This window comes from Harpegnathos saltator, unplaced genomic scaffold (assembly GCF_003227715.2).
Source record: "Harpegnathos saltator strain DR-91 unplaced genomic scaffold, Hsal_v8.6 scaffold599, whole genome shotgun sequence".
NCBI classification, from domain to species: Eukaryota; Metazoa; Arthropoda; class Insecta; order Hymenoptera; family Formicidae; genus Harpegnathos; species Harpegnathos saltator.
Window position 1 is genome coordinate 991,146 of NW_020230425.1, and position 25,870 is coordinate 1,017,015.

General features: G+C 37.8%; 1 protein-coding gene across 1 annotated transcript in view; it reads right to left on the reverse strand.

Annotated features, from left to right (window-relative positions):
- LOC105184629 (uncharacterized) overlaps positions 1-25,621 on the reverse strand; it is a 46,228-nt gene extending 20,607 nt beyond the window's left edge. Inside the window, exons 1-3 of the mRNA XM_025304240.1 lie at positions 25,421-25,621; positions 21,101-21,279; positions 15,336-15,482 (exon numbers count right to left, since the gene is read on the reverse strand). Coding sequence (XP_025160025.1) covers positions 15,336-15,482; positions 21,101-21,253 — 300 coding nt within the window. The 5' untranslated portion in view covers positions 21,254-21,279; positions 25,421-25,621. The remainder of the gene's footprint in view (positions 1-15,335; positions 15,483-21,100; positions 21,280-25,420) is intronic.
- Between the last annotated feature and the right edge of the window lie 249 nt (positions 25,622-25,870).

The following is a 25,870-nucleotide window of genomic DNA, read 5'->3' on the forward strand; positions in this document are numbered from 1 at the left end:
GTGTATTATCGATTAATCAATCGAGAGGTGCAGAAAAACGCTAATATCGTTTTACGTGAGTGCAATGGCAGCACGAGTTCTAAGCTAAAATCGTATTTTCAACAAAACGCTAAAAGTATGAAATATTGTATTTTGATCGATGATTTTATAATGTATATACACACGATTGTAATAGAAATTATGCGACAATACAGCTTATCGGAAATATGTCAAAAAAATGGTCAATCTTAACAGACACAACACTCCTTCACGTTGCACGAGACATAACTTTGCGACGAGATGAAATTTTCAGAATTCCAGAAAAACAGCTCAAAATGAAATTTTTACCTGTTGAAACATTCTCCTTAAAATATTTCTTGTTTTATGGTTTTCTCATGGAATGCCAATAAAATTTGACATTGGATATTTTTCGACAAAAAAATATATTCCCTGTTTCCCGTCGAGGATACATATAAAATATACAGAATACGTTTAGTACAATATTTCCCTCGTGGCTCTTACAAATATCGGCTTTGAATTGGAAGAGTATAGCATTTCGTTTCGCAAAATGAGGCCTCATACAAATTCATAGATTTTTCAGGCTACTGCTTTGAAAATTAAGAAAGAATCGCTTAAAAAATGTTATACCATTTTTCACTTCATATTTAAAAAAAAATAAGTAAATAAAATGTGTATATTTAAGAATATTTCTATAAAGTTTATTTTTACAGATACAAAAAATTGATAAAGCAGGAGCGAGATTGGATGCAAAGGCACATGGCCTGAAGGATCGTTACCTACAATGTTGTCACACGAGGATCCCCTTTGCTTTCCTTTATCTACTAGACCCATCACCATCAATGGAAATCTTTTGTTTAAGTTTTTTCTCAGAATGATATCTTTGATAATAAAATATTTTGGGAAATTGATATGGTCGTAAACTCGAGTTATTTTTGTGAAAGTTGCATTCAGTAAAAAAGAAAAATGAATACTAAAGAATACAAAGAATGGCGTAAAGACCATATGAGTAACTGCACTATTAGTCATTCTGTTAGTTCCAATAAAATGGAGGTTGATGCGATTATAAAAATGTTCTCACAAGGTCTAGAGGGAAACATAATATAACATATATACGACTTATACAAGGTGACGGAGACTCTAAAATATTTATAACCTTTCTAATCGTTAATTTTTATGGTCATAAAAAACATATTACGATTATAAAATACGGTTACGATATTACTGTCAACAAAAGGAATGCATGAGACGCGCAGTGAAAGGAATGGGTACGAGATTGAGAAATGCTAAGGAAAACAATAAAAATATCGGAGGCAAAGGAGTTGAAGAATCAATAGATAAAACTATCTGTGATCTTACAAAATATTATGGATGGGCTATTATAGACGGCATCCAAACTCGGTCGTAGATATGAGAAGTGAAACCGAGGATATAAGGATCCTCCAATTTCTGGGCGATTCTCTCCCTGAAGAAGTGAACTGGAATGTTCACGAAACGTTGGAAACACATCCAAGACAGGCGCGGCACAGACCCGGAAATCCAATCAAATGAGAAGTGAAAACCAGTTATTATGAAAGCTTGAGCGACAGTAAGCCCCAGCATATAAATTGTCCACCGAGTCCATCAAATTAATGCGCGGCGCGACTGAGATGCAGGACACTTAGAAGATTTTAAGCACGATTATCAGCCCTTAAATGAGAAAGTTCTCTAAGTTATTAAACCAATATATGAGGATCTCTCAAGAAACAACCTTCTGACGAGATGTTTGGGTGCAAACACTCAAAACAATAACGAAAGTTCAAATGCGGTGATTCGTATAAAAAATTTACATAAAAATTTTTGACGACGTTTTTAGCTGTTTATATCTTCAAAAAAAGATATGTACTCATTTTGAAAATAATATCACTAATGTACATGAAAATTAGCAGAAGAGTAGAAATTTTCGCACTGCAACAAGATAAAGAGCGCAGTGACCGTGCGACTCTGCTTTGAGACACAAAAGGTCATGTTAGTAGGCTGCGAGAAGCAATTAACTTCAGAAAAATTTAAAAAAAAAAAGGAAAATATATTTTATGCAGCTGAAATAGCAGATTAGTTATAAAATAAAGGAAGTTTGTTATATATGGAAAATATAAAAAATTTTAAATGTAGTTTTCTTGAAACTACATTTTCTTAAACTGTCGACACGATTACGCCAAAACTGTTGAACCAAATAATTGGAAAACTAGCAGTTTTCGTCCGTAGCTGGAACAAAATTATATATTTATTTATCTATTCTTTTCAACATGTTAAAAATTGAAAAAAAAGTTTAAAATTTCTGACACCTTTTCTCTCTCTCTCTCTCCCTCTCTCTTTCTTTACGAAGTCTCTATTTCTCCAAATTTAGCTTTCTTGGCAAAAATTAACAACAATTTGACGCATTTTCATATACTTTAAAAATCTTTTCTTTTTCTGTTCTAAAAAAATTGGAAACCCAAAATCGTGTCGACAGCTGATATAGAGCTCTCCAAAAGACAGCTACCTCTTTTTTAATAATAATAAATTTGACCTACGTTTGATAAAAAGAATTTATTTTATATTTTTTCGACAGACAAATAGACTATGTAAATTCTAAGTCAGTTACTCATGTGCTTTTGTCGAAAAATATTCTTAAAAACAGTCTTAGAAACGACCTTCAGCAAACGACTCCCTCTAAGCGTTTCGCGCAGTCGCTGTATAATTGAGCCGTCGCGTATACCGAGCGCGTACACGACACTTTGAGCGCTGCGTTTCTGAAACATCGCGGCGCGCAAAGAAGCCGCGCGCAACGCGCTTCGCGTATTCAACGGTCTCGGCGATCAAGGATTCCCTTTCATAATTAGCGGGATGCGCGTCGCGGACGCAAGAGGCGCCGCGGCCGCTTGGGTATCCTTCTCCTCCTCCTCCTCCTTCTCCTCCTCCTCTTCCTTCTTCTTCTCCTCTGCCGCCTCCGTCTCTCGCGTATACGATTAACGCGACAAGATAGATATGCGTACCATGGATTCGAGGAAGCGCACACCCAGCAACTTGGGATCCCTCCAAGGAACTCCGCCAGGACCGGGACGACCCCACGGCGAAGGATGCACCAGCTAAGCACACGGTGCCGTGGCATATTAAGCAGTTTCCAAGGCTTGTTTCTTACCTACGTACCTACGTACCTACGTACGTACGTACGTACGTACGTACGAACGTACGTAGGCGATATCGTTGCCGCTAGTCGTACTTAGAACACGTGCTCGTTGTCGACTCGGCGTATCCCCGGTGTGCATTCGAGGGTGCTGTCATCATACAACCGAGAGCTTCTACGGATCGCGTTAGAACCTAATCTGCATCCGATTAGCGGCGCAGTCTAATTTCTACAAGCGGCACGTAATCTGGAAACCGCGACCCGCGAGCGTTAGTGAGATCGGCAAGACGCGCTGTTTGCACATGTTTGTACACGCGATATCGCCAAATTTGTAAGAACTCCTCTCACTTTGCGTGTGCATGTATGCGTATATATTAAGTAACTATAAAAAAGTTCTGTCACTTCTTGAGTTACAAAATGCTTGTATTTGTTATTTAAAATAACTTTTTAAACTGTGTAAATAAAGTCTGTTTCATCATTTATTTGAAATCCTTTAGTTTCATCTGGCACGTGCTTGGAACATATACAAATTTGAATTCGTTTCAATCTAGACTTTGTTTATTCCTACAAGATAGAATTCTGAAAAAGATAATAGTAACTAGAAAAATCGGCGCCAAGCTTAAAATAATAAAAACTGTGCTTAAGATGAATAAACCAAAAAATTATTTTTGCACCAACCTAATATACTTTATTACTTGATTTTTTTTTTATTACTTTGCTACTTTACTAAGTGATTATTTATATTTTACTACTTATTATCATACAGAAATAAACTATTTTCTGAGAAAATTCCTGTATGTATGTATGTATATATTTTTAGTATTGACTGTAGGTATGTAGTTCATTAAATTTATCTTAAGTCCACTCATAATGATGGATATTATATGTCAATGAAAAAAATAAAATGCGAGTTACAATGCGAAAATAATTCTCAAATAACTTTCAGAGTGTTTTTGTTAATATTTCTAGTCAGAACTTAAAAGTATCCACGGTCTAAAATAATGCTATAAATTTGGCACTAAACTTAATGTTAATTAAAATAATGTTTCTGCTAATTCATTAAGTTTATCTTACAGCTCCCTACAATATTATTCTCTACAATATTATGGAAAAAAAAATTGTATGGTGCTGTTTAAAAAAACTTTAAGCTGATATTAATTTTTTTATAAAATTTTTCTTTATCCTTTTATTGCAAATAGTAGCTTGCACAAAACATGAATATTCACAATTTTATAATCTTTTCTTTAAATTGTTAGAAGCGTTAATTGTTAAACTTTAAATTGTTAAAAGCTAAAAGAATCATGCGGAACGTCACGTTGTGTGTGTATCTGTCTGTCTATTTGTCTGTCTGTCTGTCTGTCTCTTGTTTTGTGAACGATTCGATCCGACGATATAGATAAAAATAAGATCGATCGTGATCTGTACGTGTTCCGCGATTCGTCGAACTTATATGAAATCGACGATAGGATGAAATATTTCATAATTTTCTCTCAACTTCGCATTATCTGTTTCGATTAGCCCCAGCTTGGGCCGGTCTAGTTTAATCGGATTAGGTCTAGAGTAAGCCGGCTCTCGCTTTAACTAACCGTCTAACATAATCGGTTTTCGTCATAACGTTACAAGATATGCATCGTAAAGTCAAGATAGTGCATATACATAATCATATAAGCATGGCATCCTTGTAATTATCTTGCGAGAAATAGCAAAAGAAAATGCTGCTTGATGAAACAGCAAATATGGCGGATGACACGCTGGGTAAGGAAGTGTGGACGAAGAGAATAGCGAGGAAAGAAAAACTCCGATTTTTTCAGTCAACCTATAAACTACATATTCTCTATGACGGTCCTTCGCTGTCTTTTCTTGGAACGTGAGTTGTTCAATCACAATTACTGCGCATTTTCGAGTGCGGTATATTTGACGCTGTAAAGACTTTCTCAAGTGTGTCTTTTATGCAAAACTTTGATGTCTTCATTACTTAATTAGAATACTTCGAAACGTATAATGAAGCAGACCTCATATAAATCTTCTGACATGCTTCCGTGCTGCTGAAACACGCGACGATAATATTAAAAAAAAAAACCTTTTGTAACATAAGATAAAATCAGCTTCTTCGCTTTCGCAGTAATAGAAATGCTCGGCTTGTTAAAGAAGAAATAAAATAAAATAAAATAAAATAAAATAAAAAAGAAAGGGCCGACCGATATTGCGCCCTTGTTTCGCATTTAAATACATATAAAAACTATTTTTACGCGTAACATTGGATACGATCGTAACGCTAAAACCTTTTCTTTCAGAACTCTATATACGGAACGTCAGAAATTTCACAGTGGACCCGTAGGCACTGGAGAATCGACTTTGTGGAAGTGGGAGTAGCATTTCTAGTTCTACGTGATCGGAGAAATCGACTATACGTCTCGAGTTCGAGCGGATACGACGTGTTCGGGCCCGGCGGCACAGTCGCCTCTCGCTCTCTCCTCCCTTCCTCTTTTTCTCTCTCTCTCTTTCTCTCTCGAAATTATTGCCACGAGAAAAATGCCTCGTGTCCGATATACAAGGAAAGTCCATTACGAGATTTCCCGTATTTGCTGGCATGACGTGTCGATACCGCGTCCGACAATAAAGCTCAACTCATTTGGATATAGCGAGAGTCGAGGGGCATCCTTCTTCAAATGTTTTGTTCATCCTACCATTCCGCGGCTGTAAGCATCTTTCTTCAATAGAGGCTAAACAATATACAATATTATTTACTAAACTATAACGAAAATTTCTCGTATACGTGTTGTTCGTACTTGCTATTTAGATATAGGATATATAAAAAGTACCGAGACGACGAAATCTCTCGAAAACCATTCGAAAAGCATTTTAGAAAAAAATGTTTCAGACAAAAGTTATATGGTTTCAAGGAGGACATAAGACAACTATATCATTTTGCTTACAGATGCCGTCACTTTCGAGATATTCACTGATTGTTATTTTTCTTAAATAGAAACATCAATTTTTATTATATCATATTTTTCTACCTACTTTTGTCTGAAACGTTTCTTTATTTGCCTAATATGTTTTGAGGTATTTGAGGAAAATTTGGTAACTTTTCAAGATTTAGCTTACGATATATCGGTAACTATTTGTCGAAAGAAAAAATCGTACTAGACTTTTTTATTCTATTTTGTCCCAAAAATATATTGTTACAATAATGCCTTATCTTTTGTTAACTTCGACTTTTGGAAATTTGAAAATCATCAAATTAACAAAAGTCACGGCGTTACTGTAACAATAATTCTTAAGACTGAATAAACGACATTGTAACAATATATTCTTGAAACTAAATAGAGTAAAAAAGTACCACTTTTTCTTTCGACAAATAGTTAGCGAGATATCGTGAGTTAAATATTGAAAAAGTTATCAAGTTTTCCTTAAATATCTCAAAATATATTAGGCAAATAAAAAAACGTTTCAGAATTGTTAAAATTAAAATAATGATCAGGGAATATCGAAAGTAGCGCCATTTGTAAACAAAATGATATAGTTATTTTATGTCTCCCTTGAAACCATACAATTTTTGTCTGAAACATTTTTTTTCTAAACTGCTCAGTTTTCGAGAGATTTCGTACCGGTTCCGGTACTTTTTATATACCCTGTATATAAGAAAATCCTTCTAATGTTGAAGAAACAAATATAGATTTGGTGAGAAGCAAAGGACAAATTTAGAATTACAAAAAAATATCTCGTCTTTCAATATTACCTCAAATGTCGGCAAAACATTGTTGTACTTATATTTATCAGAAAGATGACGTAACAAATACGTAGCAAATACGTGAGAATTTATTTTTGTCAAAATCTAGAAACAGGATATAACTGGCACAGAATGACTAGTATTTTGAGCTGACTATTTTGTACCGAAAAAAAATGTAATAAAAGACTTTACAAATTAGTACACATGAATGGAGAGAAAATTGATTGACGTTCGATCCTCGAATTTTTCGTCCAGTTATTTTCGAATTTGCTCATTCGTTTCTGTCCTACGATCTCAGATATTGGCTGGTACAAAGAGCACTCATGTAAATTCTGGGAACATTCGTGAATAATTTTAGAAGAATATCTCTTGAAATATTGACTCTCGACCTATTTCGCGAGACATAATGGCTTGCCGGTTTCCAAATAAAACGAAGTTTGTCAAACTTCACGCGTTATCACGTATCGCATTCACGCGATGACACTATAATACAAACTTCGTGTTTGCAATATCAGCGAGGTTTCATGCGCGAGGTCAGATGAGATATTAATGTCGACGACGAGGTGCTGCCAATGCCGTCTCACTTTTCTGATCGAACACACACAACGCCGAAGTCATAGAATAAAAGTTGCGTCTACTAAGCGGTGGCTTGTGGTACCGCCAAGTTCTCCGGTTGACGTCGATCCGTTTGAAATATTTATCCTGACCTTTCTTAACCCTTTCGTCCCAAGTGATACGCATAGGTATCATAAATATTTTAAATTGCCAGATATATGTGTGCCAGCTGGATTTTCTATCGATACACGTGTCTACCAACAGCTCTGTTGATGAACATATTTATATTTCAGCATTAAAATGAAGAGAGGAGAATTTTGAGCCAAAAGAAACTGGACTGCATTGCTGAACACATGTCTGATTTGAAAAATTGAAAAAATTAGTACGTGGTAGGGGCATGTTTGAAATTTTAACATTAAAAAATAAAAATGCCGTTATAAAGTGCTCTCCAGATCATTAAATTTTCATTCGGAAAGTTTTTTCTGTTTCTTATATTTTTGATGATACATGCTCCGAAAGAAAAATACCGATTATTTTAAAGGGGTGTTTCATCCCTTAAGAATTCGATTGGGAACGTATAAAAAAATATGTGTCCCTTATTTTGGTCTGAATTTCAATATATTTCATCTATCGAAATAGGACACTTACCTGTATTTTCTTGCAAGAAAAAGCCAACAGGAAATGGAAAGTTTAAAAACAAGTTTTTGTTTGTCATTTCTTATCTGTTGGCAGGTAAAAGTACTAAATTAAAAAAAAAGTTCTATCGGTACACATATGTATCATCCTCCCACACCCACCCTCAACAAATCATTTCATTTCTTTCACCGAAAATCTCCAATTTGACTTTGATAAACAGCTGACCTTGTCTTATTTTCAATTTGGGGGAAAAAAGTTATATTCAGGGACGAAAGGGTTCAAACTCGCGTTAATCCATTAATCGTGTAACAAAGATTGCGCCACGAAGGTCTTACAATCGCGTTCCTAATTCAATTCAAACGATTCCCCTTCACTCATCAATAACTTTCCTCGCGATTTTTCACAAAGAGTTCTCGCGAACAATCGTTCGCGACTTGAGATCGACTGTCAGCCCAGGATTAGTCACGTCAGGGACTTCTCACGGTTTCTTCCCTAAGATCGAAGTCTATGTCTGCAAATGCATGGACAGGAAAAGAGAATCTATCTTATCCACCGTATCTGGCTCGCGAATCTCACCGACCAGCTACATCGACTAAGCCGTATCGATGCAAGTAACCCTTAACATTGATTGGATCGCGCGAACGACACCATTGCGACCATGTCGAGTCAACACCGGGCCTGTTGTTCAATATCCCTTCGCTTTATTTCTTCGCCGAAGAAATCAAATCCGCCATACGCGCGCGCGCGCACGCCTCACCTTTGCAATATTCAATGCGATAATAGGAGGCAACTTCTTCCGTGTTGTGACGAGCGGATCGTACAGTCGGCGATCGAGGATAACAACGTGTCATAATTTGTACATTTTTCATACGGGGTTTTTTGCAGTGGAACACCGTCTCTCGCAGCAACGAGAATTCATATATCCACGGCACTCCGCGCGGTCATACGATTGTGCGAGCACACGGGAATGCGAACTCAGCAAACACAGAACATAACTTTCTCTGTCATACAACACAGAAGTAACACGCAATATAACGGCTGTTTCACATTATTAATGTTGAGATAGCATAATTTCCAATTATAACTGCAATATAACTACATTATGAAACTCATATGTCATATGTTAATTTATTATGTACCGGTTATAAAAGTATAACAGCAATGTGATTTGAACATAAGACGTCATGTAACAAGTGTAGCATTCCCGTTACGTTTATGTTATGTAACATTTTACACTATACAGATGTCAGTTCGTCCTTTAAACGGCGTCTGTTTCTCGTAAAATATGACGCATACAAGAACGATCATCACAATACAGCAGAACTTGTACAGTAACAATACTTTTCATTTCATTTAATTTATAATAATTCACCAACGCGAATTTCTGAAACAACTGATTCATGAATTCTAAGTAAAATTATTTGGTATTTTATAATATTACATTTATGGCGTTATATTTCATAAGTAGAAGAGAAGGTAATATTATGGCCCTTGTAGGTATTATGACCATTCTCAATAAATATCTCCGCCATTAAGTAGCGAATTCCAATTATTACTTATGGAATCATTTGTTTAATAGCCGTTAGTGCAGTGACGCTAATATATCAATGCACAATAGCTAAGATTTTTTATAACGCATTTTTAATTTCGAAATGTTTTTCAAGATACATTTTAGCATTTAATTAGACATGTTTCCTCATTATGTTTAAATTTGAGCGTATTATCATAAGAATATATGTACAATTGAATATTTGTTACTTGACATTTTATTCGGTCGTACATTTTTCAAGTTATGCAAAGTTAAATGAAATAGCATGACATTTTGCTAATGTGACCCCATAAAAAAGCTGGTAAAAATACTGTCTCTCTTTTTCGAGATCTCTTTTTCGAGATTTTTATACCAAAGTAATTGGTAATAAGTCGATTTTAATCTGTAATTCACTGTTGCACTTATGTTTGCACTCCAATTAACAAACAAAATTTTCTTAACGTTTTTCAAATATTTATTTTACATTTTTTTTACATTTCTTCCATTCATTATATAAAAAATATTTATTTAACGTTTATTTAATGTATATTTTATATTAATTTTTTATTTAAAATGTTTTAAAAAAATATTTATTTAACATTTATTTAATGTTTATTTAATATTTATTTTATATTAATAACTCATATAATTATTTTTAACGTTTTTAAAGTAATAACTGAAATTTACTACTTAATAACGGAGATATTGAGAGTGGCCGTAATACCTACAAAGGTCGCAAAAATGTTTTTCAAATGTTTTTCTAATATTTTTAAAAATATGTTTTAATTATTTTTTCTGGAATGGAACACTGCTGTCTTTCTGGCAGATTGTATTTCTTAACAAGCAAGTCAATATCCACATTAAAAATTCGCAGTTATATTCATTATTATTTTCCTTCTAAAAATTTAATTTGAATAAATATATAATTTTGTGACTAAACATGCTTTTGCGTTATTTTAAACAAAATCAATTTTTTATATCAGTTTTAGTAGGAAGCTACATTACCGCCCCATTTTCTCGCCGAACCATCATGCTGTATTGCCACATTTTTTTAAACAACATTCTAAGTAATAAATATTACATAAATTTGAGTCTATAGTCAATTAAACAAAACTGTGACAAACGTAACCATTCAGTTTTCATCTAAAATATTGATTATTGACAAAATTATTGTACAAAATGTGAGTGGAGGGTTATAGTACTACCTTTCTTTCTATAAAAAAAAATCGTATTACTAAATATATGGTCAAAACTATATATTGATATATCACTAAATTTCACGTAGTTTTTTGTTTAGAATTAATTTAGGAATTAGTTATTTCAAAGTTTCGCGTTTGTTAAAAAATATTTTCATAACGTGTTTATATTACAATTTCATTACGACTGAAATAGTTATATAATACAGTTACATTATTAATTATATATTGCAGTTATAGAACCATTTAGCAAATTATATAACTGTTATATTGCTTTATATTGCTTTATATTGCTTTATATTGCTTTAACTAATACAACGGTTATATAACATTTTAGTAGTTCATTATGTTTATGTCACATAACTGCAACTTTGTGTGGATGGGAAATTGTAACTTGCATGTATGTTGCTGCAACGTCCACGCTATATTACACGTTACATTTTATTATATTGCAGTAATGTCATTGTTTGCTGGAAATCTAATTGACGTCAGCAAAGCAAGTTTCCTTCAAACTTCCACGCAAGAGACATGCTTAAGCGGAGTCCTGTGAAAGCGAGCGTGTACAATCGATGGAAATGACACAGATTGCTAATCCCTTCTTCTACCTCTTATCCGTCGTTGAAAATTTCATTATTCTCTTAAAGAATCGCAAGGTAACGATGCGATTATCAAATTATTCATCGGTTAGTTAAGTCATCATCGTCATTAGTACTTCTAACTCGATGTCTATAATGCTTTGTTGATCTTTCAATAACGCTCTCCAACACCTCTGTTGGCAGAAAGCGATCAATTTGACGTTGAAGGAGGCATTGAAAATCAAATCGCAAATGTTTTGGCTGACCCAAGGAATTAAAGAATGAAATTAGCGAAGATTAGACAATTAACTATACGTTAGTCGCGATGATGAAAATAACTCACGCCGATGAAAATCATTAAAATACACGATGCATGTGCGAATTTAATGTGTCATTAAATACCATTCCGAATGAAAATCAGGGATATCTATAATAATAATTATTAATATTAAGTGCTTGCAAAAGTGCGTAAGATCACAGATAAATGACTGCAGCAGCAACTTGATAATTGTTACCCTTTGAGTTGCTTTTCAATTTTTAAATGTTGGTTATATTCGCGACCGGAAATTATGGTTGACGATTCATAGTTCCGAGTAAAACGTCGCATTTAACGCAATTGAAGATAATGCCAGATAAAGTTCATCTTCACTGTCTTGCTTTACTACTTTAATCAAGGTGAAACTACCGCTAAAACAATTGAAAGACTGACTTGTGAGACTTATGGAGAGAATATTGTCTTCGCTGCAGTTTACGGAAAGTGGTTTAGAAATGGTAATTACGATGCCAACGACAAGCCTTTCAAGTCGTTCAAACAAAATGAAGAACAACGAAATAGAAATATTGTTCGACAACAACTCGGTCCAAACGTCAACAGAGCTTGCAAGGTAGCTGAAGTTGATGAATCGACAATATTCCGCCATTTGAAAGCAATGGGAAATATCCGGAAAAAAAGAAGATGAATTCTTTATGAGCTTTCTGCAAACGCGATTGCAAAACGACTTACCGTCGTGTCTCTCATTGCATACCAAGCACAAAAAATATTCTTGCAGCGAATAGTTAAGAGTGATTAAAAAATGGATCTACTTTGACAATCCTAAATACAAAAGTCATGGATTGATCCCAACCAATCATCGATATCCATAACCAAATGCAATTTTTACGGTCATCAGGTTTTCCTGTACATGTGGTGGGAAGAAAGTAGCAGCTTTATTATGAGCTATAACTGTTCCGGTTAGTTTTGAGGGCTTAATATAGATGGCTATAGCTACAAATCCACTGGAAATATTCTGAAAGTTGGTACGCCGTTTTAAAGCTTGGGTATTTTTACAAATAATTTGACATGTGCATGGCATGTGTATTCGCGAACATAATCATACTTTCTGCACAATTGAAAATGGAGCGTGATAAAGAGCATTTTCGACATTTACTGCTTTATTGTTTCGATTTGAAGAAAACGAATGGGAAGTCCTACCATACGTCACATATTCATTAGACTGTGCTCCTTCCAATTACCACTTGCAGCACAGCCTTGCTGACTAGCACTTCAAATTATATGAAAAAATATAAAAATGGCTCGATGAATATATTGCTTCGAAGGACGAACATTTCTCTTATCGCGGAATTCACTTGTTGCCGGAAAAATGAGAAAAAGTTATAGCTAGCGATGGAGAATATTTTGAATAAAATGTAATTTAACGTCTCTCAAAAATAAACCTGTTTCTTTTACAAAAAATCCCTCAAAACTAATTGGAACACCTAATATTACTATATAGGCAGACAATCCCAGGAAGTCGCTACAGTCAACAATCAAGGTATTTGAACCAAGCCATAAAGGAAAAACGCCCTCTCATAACAGTGAATCGATGCAAAGTCATCTTGCTTTACGACAACGCCAAGTTGCGTGTCACTATGGCGACTAAAGAGACGTTGCTCGAGTTAGATCGGAACTCTACGGCACTCTGTGGCATTCTCCAGCGATATTCCCTAGACATCGCTCCATCTAATTTTCATCTATTCAAATCGATGCAGCGACGCGGTCTATCTGGCACACGGTTCCAAAGAGCTGAGAAAGTGTGAAAGTGGGTCGATGAATGGATTGCCTCAAAATATGAGTCGCATTTATTGGGGCGGGATCAAACTATCGGCCGAAAGATGACAAAAGGTTATCGACAGCAACGACCAATACCGATTAAAGTATTATATGTCTCATCTCATTGTTATTAAAAATAAAATGGCTTTAATGTCGTACACGAATTTTTGCAAGCACCTAATATCAATAAAAAATAACGCAAAAACGAGTCGAGGGAGAAAGAACGGATGCTATTGCCGCTATTTCGCGATTACTCGTGTAGGGCTGCTAATGTCAGATAGCGGATACTGTAACGCGTGTTCCAACGCAACGTCGTATCACAACGAGCTGTGTAACGTTGTTTGAAGAAGATTGAAGCCAGGGCACACATCGTCGCGTGACGTTGTTTCCCGACTGCCGTGTCTCGTGCATACGCCGTCTCGCATATTTATGCACGCGCACCACGCACGAATTTAATAACTCGTTTCGCGAACCTCACGCGTACCGTTCACGATCTAGGTGCAAGCGAGAGTACGCAGGAATTATAAATGTATTGGATGACTGCAAAAGTTCATGTGTCCGGCTGCTCATTAAAACTGAAGCAGTAAGTTAGCATGTAAAATCTGTTTATTAAGCAATGATGTAATCGCCGTCGTTTTCTATAATCTTCTCTCAACGTTCTGGTAGCATACGAATACGTCAATCATGAAACAATTTGGGTTGAAAAAGGAAGAAAGCTGATTCCTGACCGTTTCCAAAGATGAGAATTTTTTCCCATTTAAATTGTTTTGCAATGATCGAGACACGTATAACAATAGCTGCGATATGGTGCGATATTAGAAGAATATGGTGGCGATATGACACATCCCGCTTCAGTTCCTTTGCACACGTACCAACTTTCAAAATATTTCTAGCAGATTTGTAACTATAGCCATCTATATTAAAACCTCAAAACTAACCGGAACACCTAATATCTCTTCCTCGCTCATTTCCAAAATTTCTTGTCACAACATTTCTTGTCACAGCGTAAATTCAAATAAAACATGCAAGTCTTTTGCTCAAATGACAAGTGAATATGTCATTTTTCCAACAATGTGCAATACGTACACGTAACAATCAATGGCGCTACCATATAACTCTCCTAATGACATCTGTTGGATTCGAGCGCGAACTTTCGCACTCATCCAATAAAATCGTCGCGCGAGGAACGGACGCGCGATATGATATCTTTGCGATGTAATTTTCCCGCGAGACACGACAGATCCGTTTCCCACGATTCTTTGGATACGCGAACAGCTATCCGCGAGAATTGCGGCACGACGTAACCGTATAACGATGCGATTTTTCACAATTATATCGCACTCTTCTCGCGATAGCAATCATAACTCACTACGGGCGCTGAAGAAAGAAAAAAAAGAAATCATCCACGAATAGGGAAACGAAATTATTCGTCCGCCGCAACACGAGACGCGACTTCGACCGCGAGTTTCCTCGCCGTGGAGCATTTAACTGTCATTTGTTTTCAGAAAACTGTCCGCTAAACGGCGGACAATAGGACACGGCGGTCCGCTCAACGGCGGTCGGATACGTTTAAAAACATGATAATAACAAATCTCACGACGTTACGCGCGCCGCTTCGTGTTAGCTCGACGTGCGTAAGCAAGCGCAAAACTTTTCGCGCGCGGTCGACGCATATCTCGCGCGTTTCGCACGCTCGATCGGGGCGAAGTTTCGCTATTAAGCGGGAAGCAAAGTGAGACGCTGCGAAGCGAAGTGAGGCGAGGTGAGGTAAAGTTAAATGCAGCGCGCCGCCGCCGATGGCGCGGATGAGAGGAAAAATGACGACTGCGATAACAATATCTCTCCCCCTCCCCCCTCGTTCACAAGCCTTCTAAGTTTTACCTGACCGAAACTGTAACACCTCGGCCTTGGTGGTGCGGACGGCTCGAGCGGCTCCAGAGGTACGTTTTTCTTCCTTAAAGTGGCCGCACAGGGTGCACCGCCACCTGGCTTTCCCCACGGCGAGTAACTGGCCAGAATTTCCTGCAGCTGTGAGGAAAAATGAAGAGGAACGTGTAAAGTACGGCGCAGTCACACTTCACGCGAATTACGCGCCGCTGCCGAACTGGTGCATCTTAATCGCAGATTAATAATCAGTCGCCGGCGCTCTCTCTCTCTCTCTCTCTCTCTCTCTCTCGACGTGTTCCCCGTCACGACGGTCATCGATGACTGTCATATGATGCATGCGTTAACACATCGAGGACTAGACATTTTATCACTGACTATACCCAGTAGCCAATTATTTCTTTGCTTCAAGTATTTTCAGATTACTTTTGATTTGTTAGTAGTTAAAAGTCATTGTCATGCTAAGCATTTATTTTTAGCAAAACTCCACTTGTTTGAAATTCTATTTTGTTCTTTTACAGTTATTACAACCTCAGTCTTACTTCGTGAACTTACTCATAATCATACTTAAAAATATCTATATTCTCATCATCACTTTGTATTTCCGATAAATTGTCCGCAAATATTTCTGCAAAATCGTTAATTGCTTCGTCACTATCCATATTTAAGCGGTTTAGAAAATTAATTCACATTACAAGTTGTCAAAAAACTTTTAACTATTGCCACTGCATTGTATCCGCTCTTCATTGATATATAGGGTGACACCGAAAAAAATGGCCAAACTTCGGTACCGTATTTTACTCTTCCTAAGAATGAAAAAAGATCATATAAAAATAGGTTTGGAAATTCTTCTTTTTCGAGATATAAATACTTTTTTGTTTATAATTGAGTATTGCAGGAATGTTTAAAGCTTACTTCAAGAAATTGATGGAAATGATTTCCTTTTGTGATAATACACGCATCATATCGACGTTGCAAAGCCTATCAAAGACGTTTCAAAAATTCCTGGTGAATTCCGAATTTTGTCACATACGGCAATAATTCGGTTTTTCAGTGTTTCCAGACTATCAATAGTATTAGTATCATAGACTAAACTTTTAAGATGTCCCCACAAATAAAAATCCAAAGAAATTAAATCAGGAGAACGTGCAGGTCAGGCAATTGGTCCTCTTTTACCAATCCACCGATTGGTGCAATTTTTATTAAGATATTCCTCTAGCAGTTCGACTAAAATGGGTTAGAGCTCCATCATGCATAAACCACATTCGAGTGCGTGTTGCCAATGGTACATCTTGTAATAGTGTCGAAAATTCAGTTTCCAAAAATTGTATATAATTTCTACCGTTGAGTATAAATGGAAGAAAAACTGGTCCAATAAGCAAGTCCCCCATAATTCCAGCCCACACGTTGCATAAAAATTGTATTGATGATAAATCTGATAAGAACCAGATAAAAACTGGTATTGATGTCGAGATTGATTAATAACACGCGTGTTAACCAAGTTTCAAACATTCCTACAATACTCAATCATAAACAAAAAAGTGTTTATATCTTAGAAAGGAAGAGTTTCCGGAACCTATGTTCACAGGACCTTTTTTCATGCTTAAGAAGAGTAGAATACGGTACCGAATTTGGCCACCTTTTTCGATGGCACCCTATATATATGTATATGCGTGTGTGCGTGTGTATGCGACCTCTAAAGGCGGATTCATACCTTGGCAAAGAAGCAGAAAGCAGAAAGCATCCAGTCAGAATTCGCGCTGAGAGTCTGTTTCTCTCTTGCAAGAGAGATGTTATCAGTCTGTCACTTTTTCTTTTTGTCTCTCTTTTGGCTTCTGCTGCTCTGCTTTCTGCTTTTCTGCCAAGGTGTGAATCCGCCCTAACGCAATATGAAGTGCGAGATATCTCGTCATTCGTCATATGTTAAGATACATGTAGCACGCAATTACTTACATTGTAATTATATTTAACAATAACGAAGAAACATATATAAAACAGAGAAGGTGCATTGGGATAAGCAGATTTGAACATTTCTATTTATTAAAATTTTCGAAATGATTACATGCACGTTATCCTGTTGGAACAATCGGCGTAAACAGAAAGTCGATTCCAATACACTCGGCGGTGGAAGTGTTAAAACGAATCGTGCGTTCGATCCAATTCTCTGTCTGACTATATCTGCCATAAAACGGGAGTCTTGCGCACTAGAAAAGTGTCGAATGACGAGAAGAAGGGGTACGAGTACATGTCATCGCCCTTTGATTAGCATACCGGTAACGATAAACTCTGAAGCACGCGCGCAGTAAATACAATACGGTAAATACGATTTAATACGACTGACGCGCAAATTAGCGATACGAAATAATCAGCGAAGCAGTAATTACGTGCTTGAATTTTCATAATTTCGGCATGTATTTTGAGTGATTGGGACAGCGTGATGGCAAGTGAAGTATACATGCAGACGCGTTACGCACATCGGTAGCAGAAGAGAGAGAGAGAGAGAGAGAGAGAGAGAGAGAGAGAGAGAGAGAGAAAGAGAGAGAGAGAGACTGGAGGAACGGAATACCTCACGCGTGTGTTTTTATAATATATTCCATGCAGATTGTTATTTTCACAGAGAATGGAAATGAATGTAACGAGCATATGTGCAGCGCAAATATGTAGAAACAAGCTGCTGATGATCGAGCATCATCGTCATGTCGCATCGCTATATAGCGATATATAAAACATAAAAATAATAAAAGTGTAAATGCTGTATGCAGAGATAAAAGTGATGTGCGGGAACCACGCGGAAAATTCGGCGAAAAGCGACGCAAAAAAAATCTTTCTCCCTGTTCTCCCTTAAAAAGTTCAGATTAATTAAATTGAAATTAAATTTACACAATCTCAAGAGTAGACAAAACTAATACACAGTTAATGGGAAGAAATTCTGTTAGAGAACAGCGTGTGGCTATAATTCGAGTATAATATCTTAATAAATCACTTCGAAATTTGATATTCGCGCTGAAGTACACCGAAAGTTTCCGAAAGTTCGCGCAAGTTCGGCTCTTTCATCATTCGACGGTGACGTCGACTTTTTCTTCTGATCGTGATTCACCTTACGCAATCACTTCCGGGAATGATCAGTTCGCTGATGCGAGCTCAACGCGCTTTTAAAGGGACAGCGGACAACTTCGTTACTGCGAGTTCTCGTAACGAGCGCGAGGCGTATAGTTTATATGTATATAAAGCGCAACGAGAGACCATGATAGATTATTGTGTTATCTTTCGCGGCGCGTTTCTTGCGAAATAATTAAGCGGAAATTATGCAAATTCATTTTTACGGGATACTCGTTGCTTTATTATCGTTCGCGCGCACGTAATTCCCCGTTCCGAATTCGACAATATAGTTGCAAAAATAGTTACATTTATGAGCTTGATAACTCAGATTGACGAAGTTACTATCTAAAAAAGTACTATATAAAAAACCAATAAGTATCATGTAAATTATCTCCTTTGCCTTCATAATCGATAAGATCATGTGTTCTTAAATCTTCTGTCTCTTCTATCTGAAAGAGCACAATATATTTTAAGATCACGGAAACTAATTCAGGCATGCTATTGATGAATCCTCTTTCATATTTGTCTCGACTGATTTAAGTTCATCTCAAATATTCGTGTCGAGTTCATTTTTAACTATCTTTTTTTATTATTTGCTATATTTGCTAAATCTCTGCTCTTGTCTTATGTTTTATAGATGGCTTCTTTAATAAGTTTTGAGCGTGAAGATGATGTTACTGGTTAGAAACTTATAAGTAAAACCTTAGATTAAGAAAGAAGCGCAAACATTACCTCTTCATGCTTTCCATGTTGAGCCCACACCTGTATAGTGATCTGTTCTTTTCAGCTGCACCAGTTTAGCAGTGTAGCTAGAAAGAACAGACCACATTTGAAAACAAAGCAACCTGCTGCTATCTGGTACAATTGGAAGTCATTCAGAAACGTTTTTATTTTAATTCCATTGTACCATCTTATACTTTCCGAGTTATGAGGCTTGAAAGTTAAGACAAGACCGATCACTGATCCAGCCAACTAAGGTATATTTTTCAACAACAATGGGAAAAATCATATATTGTTCCATGATTAAATACTTGAATCTAAAAGGAAAAAACGGAAATTAAAACCGAGTTGGATTCTGCTCACGATGGTTCTATTCCTTTGTTTTCAACGGTAAAAGTTTAAGTTGCCGAGTTTAAACATGGCTATATAAGTATATTTGATGATGAGCGCCCGGATCGCCCAAAAACTGTAACGACAGAGGAAATAGTCGACAAAGCGCATCAAATAGTACTGGATAATCAAAGACTAAAGATCAGAGAGATAGCAGATGCCGCAGGCATATCTTCTGAACGTGCGTTCAAAATATTACATGAAGATTTGGATATGAGAAAACTGTCTGCGCAATGGGTAGCGTTCGGTAACAGTGGATCAAAAACGCTTTCGACATAATATTTCAAAGGAATATTTGGACCGGTTCAAAAGGGATTCAAAGGATTTTTTGCGTCGTGATTATTGGCGAAATCTGCTCCGAGAAAACGAAGAAATTTCGCTCGGCCAGAAAAGTTATGGCGACTTTCTCTGAGATAGCCATGACATATTATTCATTGATTATCTTCAGGAAGGAAAAACTGTTACTGGTATATATTATACATCATTATTAGAACGTTTGAGAGAAGAAATTGCAAAAAAAAACGACGGCATTTGAAGAAGAAAAAGGTGCTTTTTCACCAGGACAACGCACCAGCTCACACATCTGCAATCGTTTGGCATGGCCAAACTGCATGAATTATGCTACGAATTGGTCCCCTTTCCTATTCGTTTGATCTAGCCGCCTGCGATTTTTTTTATTTCCGAACTGAAGAAATGGTTGGGAGAAAAAAGTTCACGACCAATGAAAAAGTGATTGCCGCCAACGAGAATTTTGCAGGGCTTGACCCAACCTACTTTGTTGACGGAATGAGGGGACTAAAAAAGAGATGAATAAAATATATCAAGCTAAAAGAAAACTATATTGAAATTAAAACTCATTTTGCCCAAAAATATAAATGCTTCATTGTCAGGCTTGAAACTTATCAAACAACCCTCGTATGTGTGCGGAGCACGCACTTTGTTCCTGTTGAAGAAAAATATATACGTATTCTCATTCAATACTCTTATTCTGTATCTCGCACGCGTACTCGCATAGCTACTACACGCAGTTAAATATTCGCTCTTGTCCTACAAAGAGAGAGTGCAACTCTGGTCATATGAGAGAGAAATGGATGGACTGGATATTTTTATTCCGTGAATCGCGACTATTTTCGAAGCTTGACGCAATATTAGACTGGAATACTTATACGAGATCGAGAATCACTTGAACATTTGAAGCGAGCAAACGCGATGTATTCGAGAAACTCGTACTCCGCAGATTAATCTGAAAATCAAGGGACGCTTTTGCTTCGATAAACCGATCTCGCTTCACCAAGACTGACGGACCCTCCGTATTCCGAGGCCCATCCCCCCTCTCTCTCTCTCCCTCCCTCTCCTTCTCCCTCTCCCTCCCCCTCTCCCTCTCCCTCTCCCTCTCCCTCTCCCTCTCCCTCTCCCTCTCTCTACAGTCGAGCTTTATCCGATCAGCAACAATGGTAGCAAGGACAATGACGTTAAGGACGACTAGCAACCCACAACGAAGGGCAAGTGGCAGCGACGCGGACAGCCGGACCGCCTATTTATGTTACACATACTTCACGTTGTTCACGATGCTTCTGACGTTGCAGCTCCTCCTTCCGACGTCTCCACAGCACCGTGCCCTCCTGAACGACCCGACGCTCGCGTTTTCTTCTCGCTTCCTCCTCGATGCCTGGCTCATATGCCGTTTCGAGGATCCCCTGCGCCATTTGCGCGCCGGTGCCCACCGCAGGCTCTGATAACGTGGAAGAAAAGGAAGAAAAAGAAAGAGAAAAAAGTGCACGCGATAGGGAGAAAGAGAGAAAGAGAGACAACAAGCGTATCGAAAGTCGTGAGATCAGGGTGAGATAAACATGACAATGATAATGACGACGATGATGATAATGATTATGCTGATGATGATGTTGATGATGATGATGATGATGATGATGATGATGATGCTGATGATGATGGTGATGACGATGATGATGATGATAACCATAATCACGGGCGCAAAACGACTATCAAACTCCCGAACACGATGCACCGGATGCATTTGGATCGAGAGTGCGGCAATATGGAATGCCGGGGGCGAGTGCGACTCTCAATACGGGACGACAAGACGGCAAACGGCGGCATGCCGCCAGCCACGTGCTTCTGTCATCATTCGTTATCGATTTAACAGGATATTACTCTTCCCTCGGGAGACACACGCCGCCGGTTATACCCGCCGGTTTACCGTATGTAGTCGACGGTGTAATGGGAGTGCCAATGCTACGACACACCATGCGCGCGCGCTGTAATCGAGACATCCGGTTTTATATATCGTTTCCCGATATAAAAACGAGTCGCTCGCGCTCACCCTCGCCCCTTCACTCTCGGTCCCTGCCTGAGCCGGGCGGCTCCATTCCGCCTTTATAAAACCCCGGGGCTCTGTCGGCCGATTCGCGTTCGACGCTTAAGTTATGCTTTAATTTCACGTGTCGCGTTTCAGGCGCAGTTACACGCCCGCGTAAAAATGCAATCGCGAATTAGATTGTCGATGCTCACGAGAATCACGAGAATCGCGCGAATATCGCGTTTAGAGCCTGAGTGCTCTTAGCGCATCGCTTTCTCCCCCCCCCCCTCTCTCTCTCTCTCTCTCTCTCTTCGCACCTCCCGCATGAAAAAAGTACCACGTCTATTTGTGCGTATTCGCGCTCGCGTATGTGTTTGTTTGTGTGAGTGATTTATATTCCGAGGTTTTCCATTTTATTTGGAAGGCAGAAAATGAAGATAAAAACGCGACGCGCGATTAATAAGAATACACGTTTATATTAGAATAAAAATAGAGACCATATAAATAATTTATATTCGAATCATGTTTAATATAGATCACTTCCACCGGTCGCCCGAAAACAATCGTGACGTGACTTCTACTGTATATTCTGTTATTTTGTCGAGTATCATATTTGCATGTACGTTAGCAGCGAAACGACGAAACGACTACCGTGCGCCTTGATTTACATTGTATTTCTTACGAAAGGCCAGTTCTATCCTCGAGCTTGAAATATCGAATGACACCAATACCGAAACTGGTACTTAGTCCGTACACAGCCATTATATAGCTCCCGGCTGATAAATTACAAATGACTCTACGCAACAAAACCCACTTTCTAAAATACTTAACGCTCGATAGCAAACTATCAATAATATCATTCATGTTTTATTAAACCAGTGGAGAGATATATAACTATAAGCAGTCATAAGGGTTAATGAGCATAAGATTAACAATCGATCGTCCTCTTTGGGAGAAATTCTATCAGATCGGGAGAAATTCCTTTATTTTCTAATCTTTTTCTTTTAAATAATCATTAATATAATTTAATAATTATTTATCTAATAATAAAATAGATAAATTTTACATAAATATATATTTAATAATTAGATATTTAATAATATAAAGATACTTATTTTAAATCATTATTATAAATCATTATTAATATAAGTATCACTGATATAAGAAAAGTACAAATCATTTTTATATAAAAATAAATGAAGAATAATATAATAACTTAATAATTATTAAGTATAATTTACTAATTGATAAGATTTTATATATAAATATATTATAAATAATTATAACTCATTAATATATGAGAAATAAATTAATTAATAATTGTTAATTAAAAAATATTTATTATAAAATTACGACAAATATTACATAATTATTAATATTCATTTAATAATAAATAAATTATGTATTAACGTAAAAATCATCATTTTTGAAATTACATGAAATAAATTATTTTTATTATATATAAATAAGTGAAAATATAATTTAAATTATATTTTATTTATTCTATGAAATGAAATAATCCTTTTATCAGGCATTTAATTTAAACTAATGATAATTAATATAATAATTAATAAAATATAATATGATATAATACTAGATCTTTAGATTTAGATTAGATATAATAGATCTTCAGTGATATCAGTGATATAAAAAATGATTACAACCATCTATATTATTCCGTTGTTTTATAAGTACGGGACATATTATTTTAATAATTATTATCTTGAAATGCTATACGCCATATATTTATAAAACGCGTTATTTCAAGCTAAAATTGAATAATATACAATGACCGTGAAGTTAACAATTGATTGCCTTCTTCTAAGGCCCGATCCACAATATCGATCCGCCCACGATCCGGCTACGCTCTCAGCCCGATCAAATATTCTTCCGTTGTTTATAACGTACACAGCAAGATCAGACCGAAACTTGAGCGTTACCGATATAGTACAAATAGCGGAAGAATATTTTACAATAATCGTGAGCGAACTGATAATGTGAATCGGGTCTAACAGTCTACCGGTGATATAAAAAATGACTACAACTGTCTATATTATTCTGTTGTTTTACGAATACAAGTCATATTATTCTACTCAATGATTATTATCTTGAAATGTAACGCGTCCAATATTTAGAAAAGGCATTTCAAGATAAAACGGAATAGTATAGTAACGGCGACGATGACGAGTGCACACGCGAAATCGGAATAAGCACACACAGTTCGCTGCTGAACAGAACGATCGCCCTCTATTTTCTGATCCGTATATTCAGATCGTGGTGAGCGCGGCGAGGTTTACGAACGAGCCCGCGTTACCACGCGCGCTCCTCACTTGTCCATAAATAAGCTGTGAACGTGCTCAACGGTGCAATTGACCATAAAACCGAGTCCTAGATGTGAACTGCCGAGTGCCGTCGGTTGTATGCGAGATTATCGCGCGAAAACGAGAGAAGAGAATTGCAACGAAAAAAGACCAAGAAAGAACAAAACGAAGGGCAAGATTATATGATCGAAAAAAACGGTGGCTTGTCTCGCTGCAAACAGCGCTATTATAGCGACGATACGACACCTCCTCCGGCGTATTGTGCCCGCCGTTAATATTATCCCGGGTTGCATCGCGCAAACCGCACCACGCCGTCACACAGCTTCGCGGCTTATCGCGTCGCTTATCGCGTCGCGTTAATCGGCGTGTCGTAAGTGAAAACGCCCGTTTCATCCGTTATCGTACGAAACGTCAGCACGCGGTGATCTTTTCGACAGTGGTTTACGAAAAAAAAAAGGGAAGGAAAAAGAGAATGATTTTCCTTCAATAATTCATCGCGTAATGCGTGGGTCGAGTTCGACGAGATCGCGGCGATAGCGAGGTGCAGTCGATGAGATTTCGCTCGAGTCTCTCTCGATTGCCATTCGCTTGTTGCTCGCGTACGAAAACGCAGGGTGAAATCGTAAAACGGGTAAGTGCGCGACGCGGAGGAACGACGGGGTTGCTAAAATCGAGGATGGAGCGACTTCCTCACCTTCCCCTTTTCTTCCTCGCCGAGAGGTACGCTACTTTCGTCCCTTCGAATGGCTCGAGCTCGAATTGAGGCCGCTAAGCTGATAATAATAATCAATCCCGGACGAGCGGCCGAGAGTCCCGGCGTAGAATTCTCATCAGCGAGTCGCGTAATAACGATCAAGTATAAATTCCACGTCGACTCGAAGAAATCAGCTAACCGGCGGCGGAACGACAGAAGAGACGACAGGAGGACTATCGCGTGGACTATCGATTACAGCGGATTGGCTCCTGAGAGCAACTCGATAGCGCGGTGCATGTCGCTCGAAGAAAACGCTCGATCAATACTTCTCGTCTTACGGTCAATAACTGAACGGATGGCACGATCGCCGGCTGTAACGTGGTTGGGGTGGAATATTATCGCGGGATGCGAACAATCGCCTCGTCCGTTCCGACAGCGTGATGGTGATCGCTTACATCGGTTAAAGGCGGATGTGCGGAGTGTTACCGGGTGTCATAGGGCTCGTGCGGGGGTGCAGGGATGGGGACTTGCGAAATATACTCACGATGACGTTACGGTATTTCGCGTGACATCACGGTGAGAACGGCGACGGACGTGCGAGCGAGAAATATTCGGTGAGCCGATTACATTCTTACGGTGCGCGACTGACTGACCGCATCGTGACGACGGGAACACGCGACTGCCTACCCTCGTGCCTTCGTTAGGGCTACAACGGGGGTTGCGGTAGTCGCCGACGTCCCGGCGTTCGCCGACATGCCAGCACACAATTTTCGCTACGTGAACAGCCACGTACATGCATGATTGTGTGCCCATCGTTGTTATCTATCGCTATACCCTTCAACCTTCGACTTCCTACCAGCCCCCCCCCCTCGCCCCCGGCCCCTCGTCAGGAGCGTAACAACGATTTTAGTTAGTGTCGGGTGAATCGCTGAAGCATCCCTCGATAACTCGAATCGAAACCTCGTTTCTGCGTTAACTCTACAAATTTCGTCAA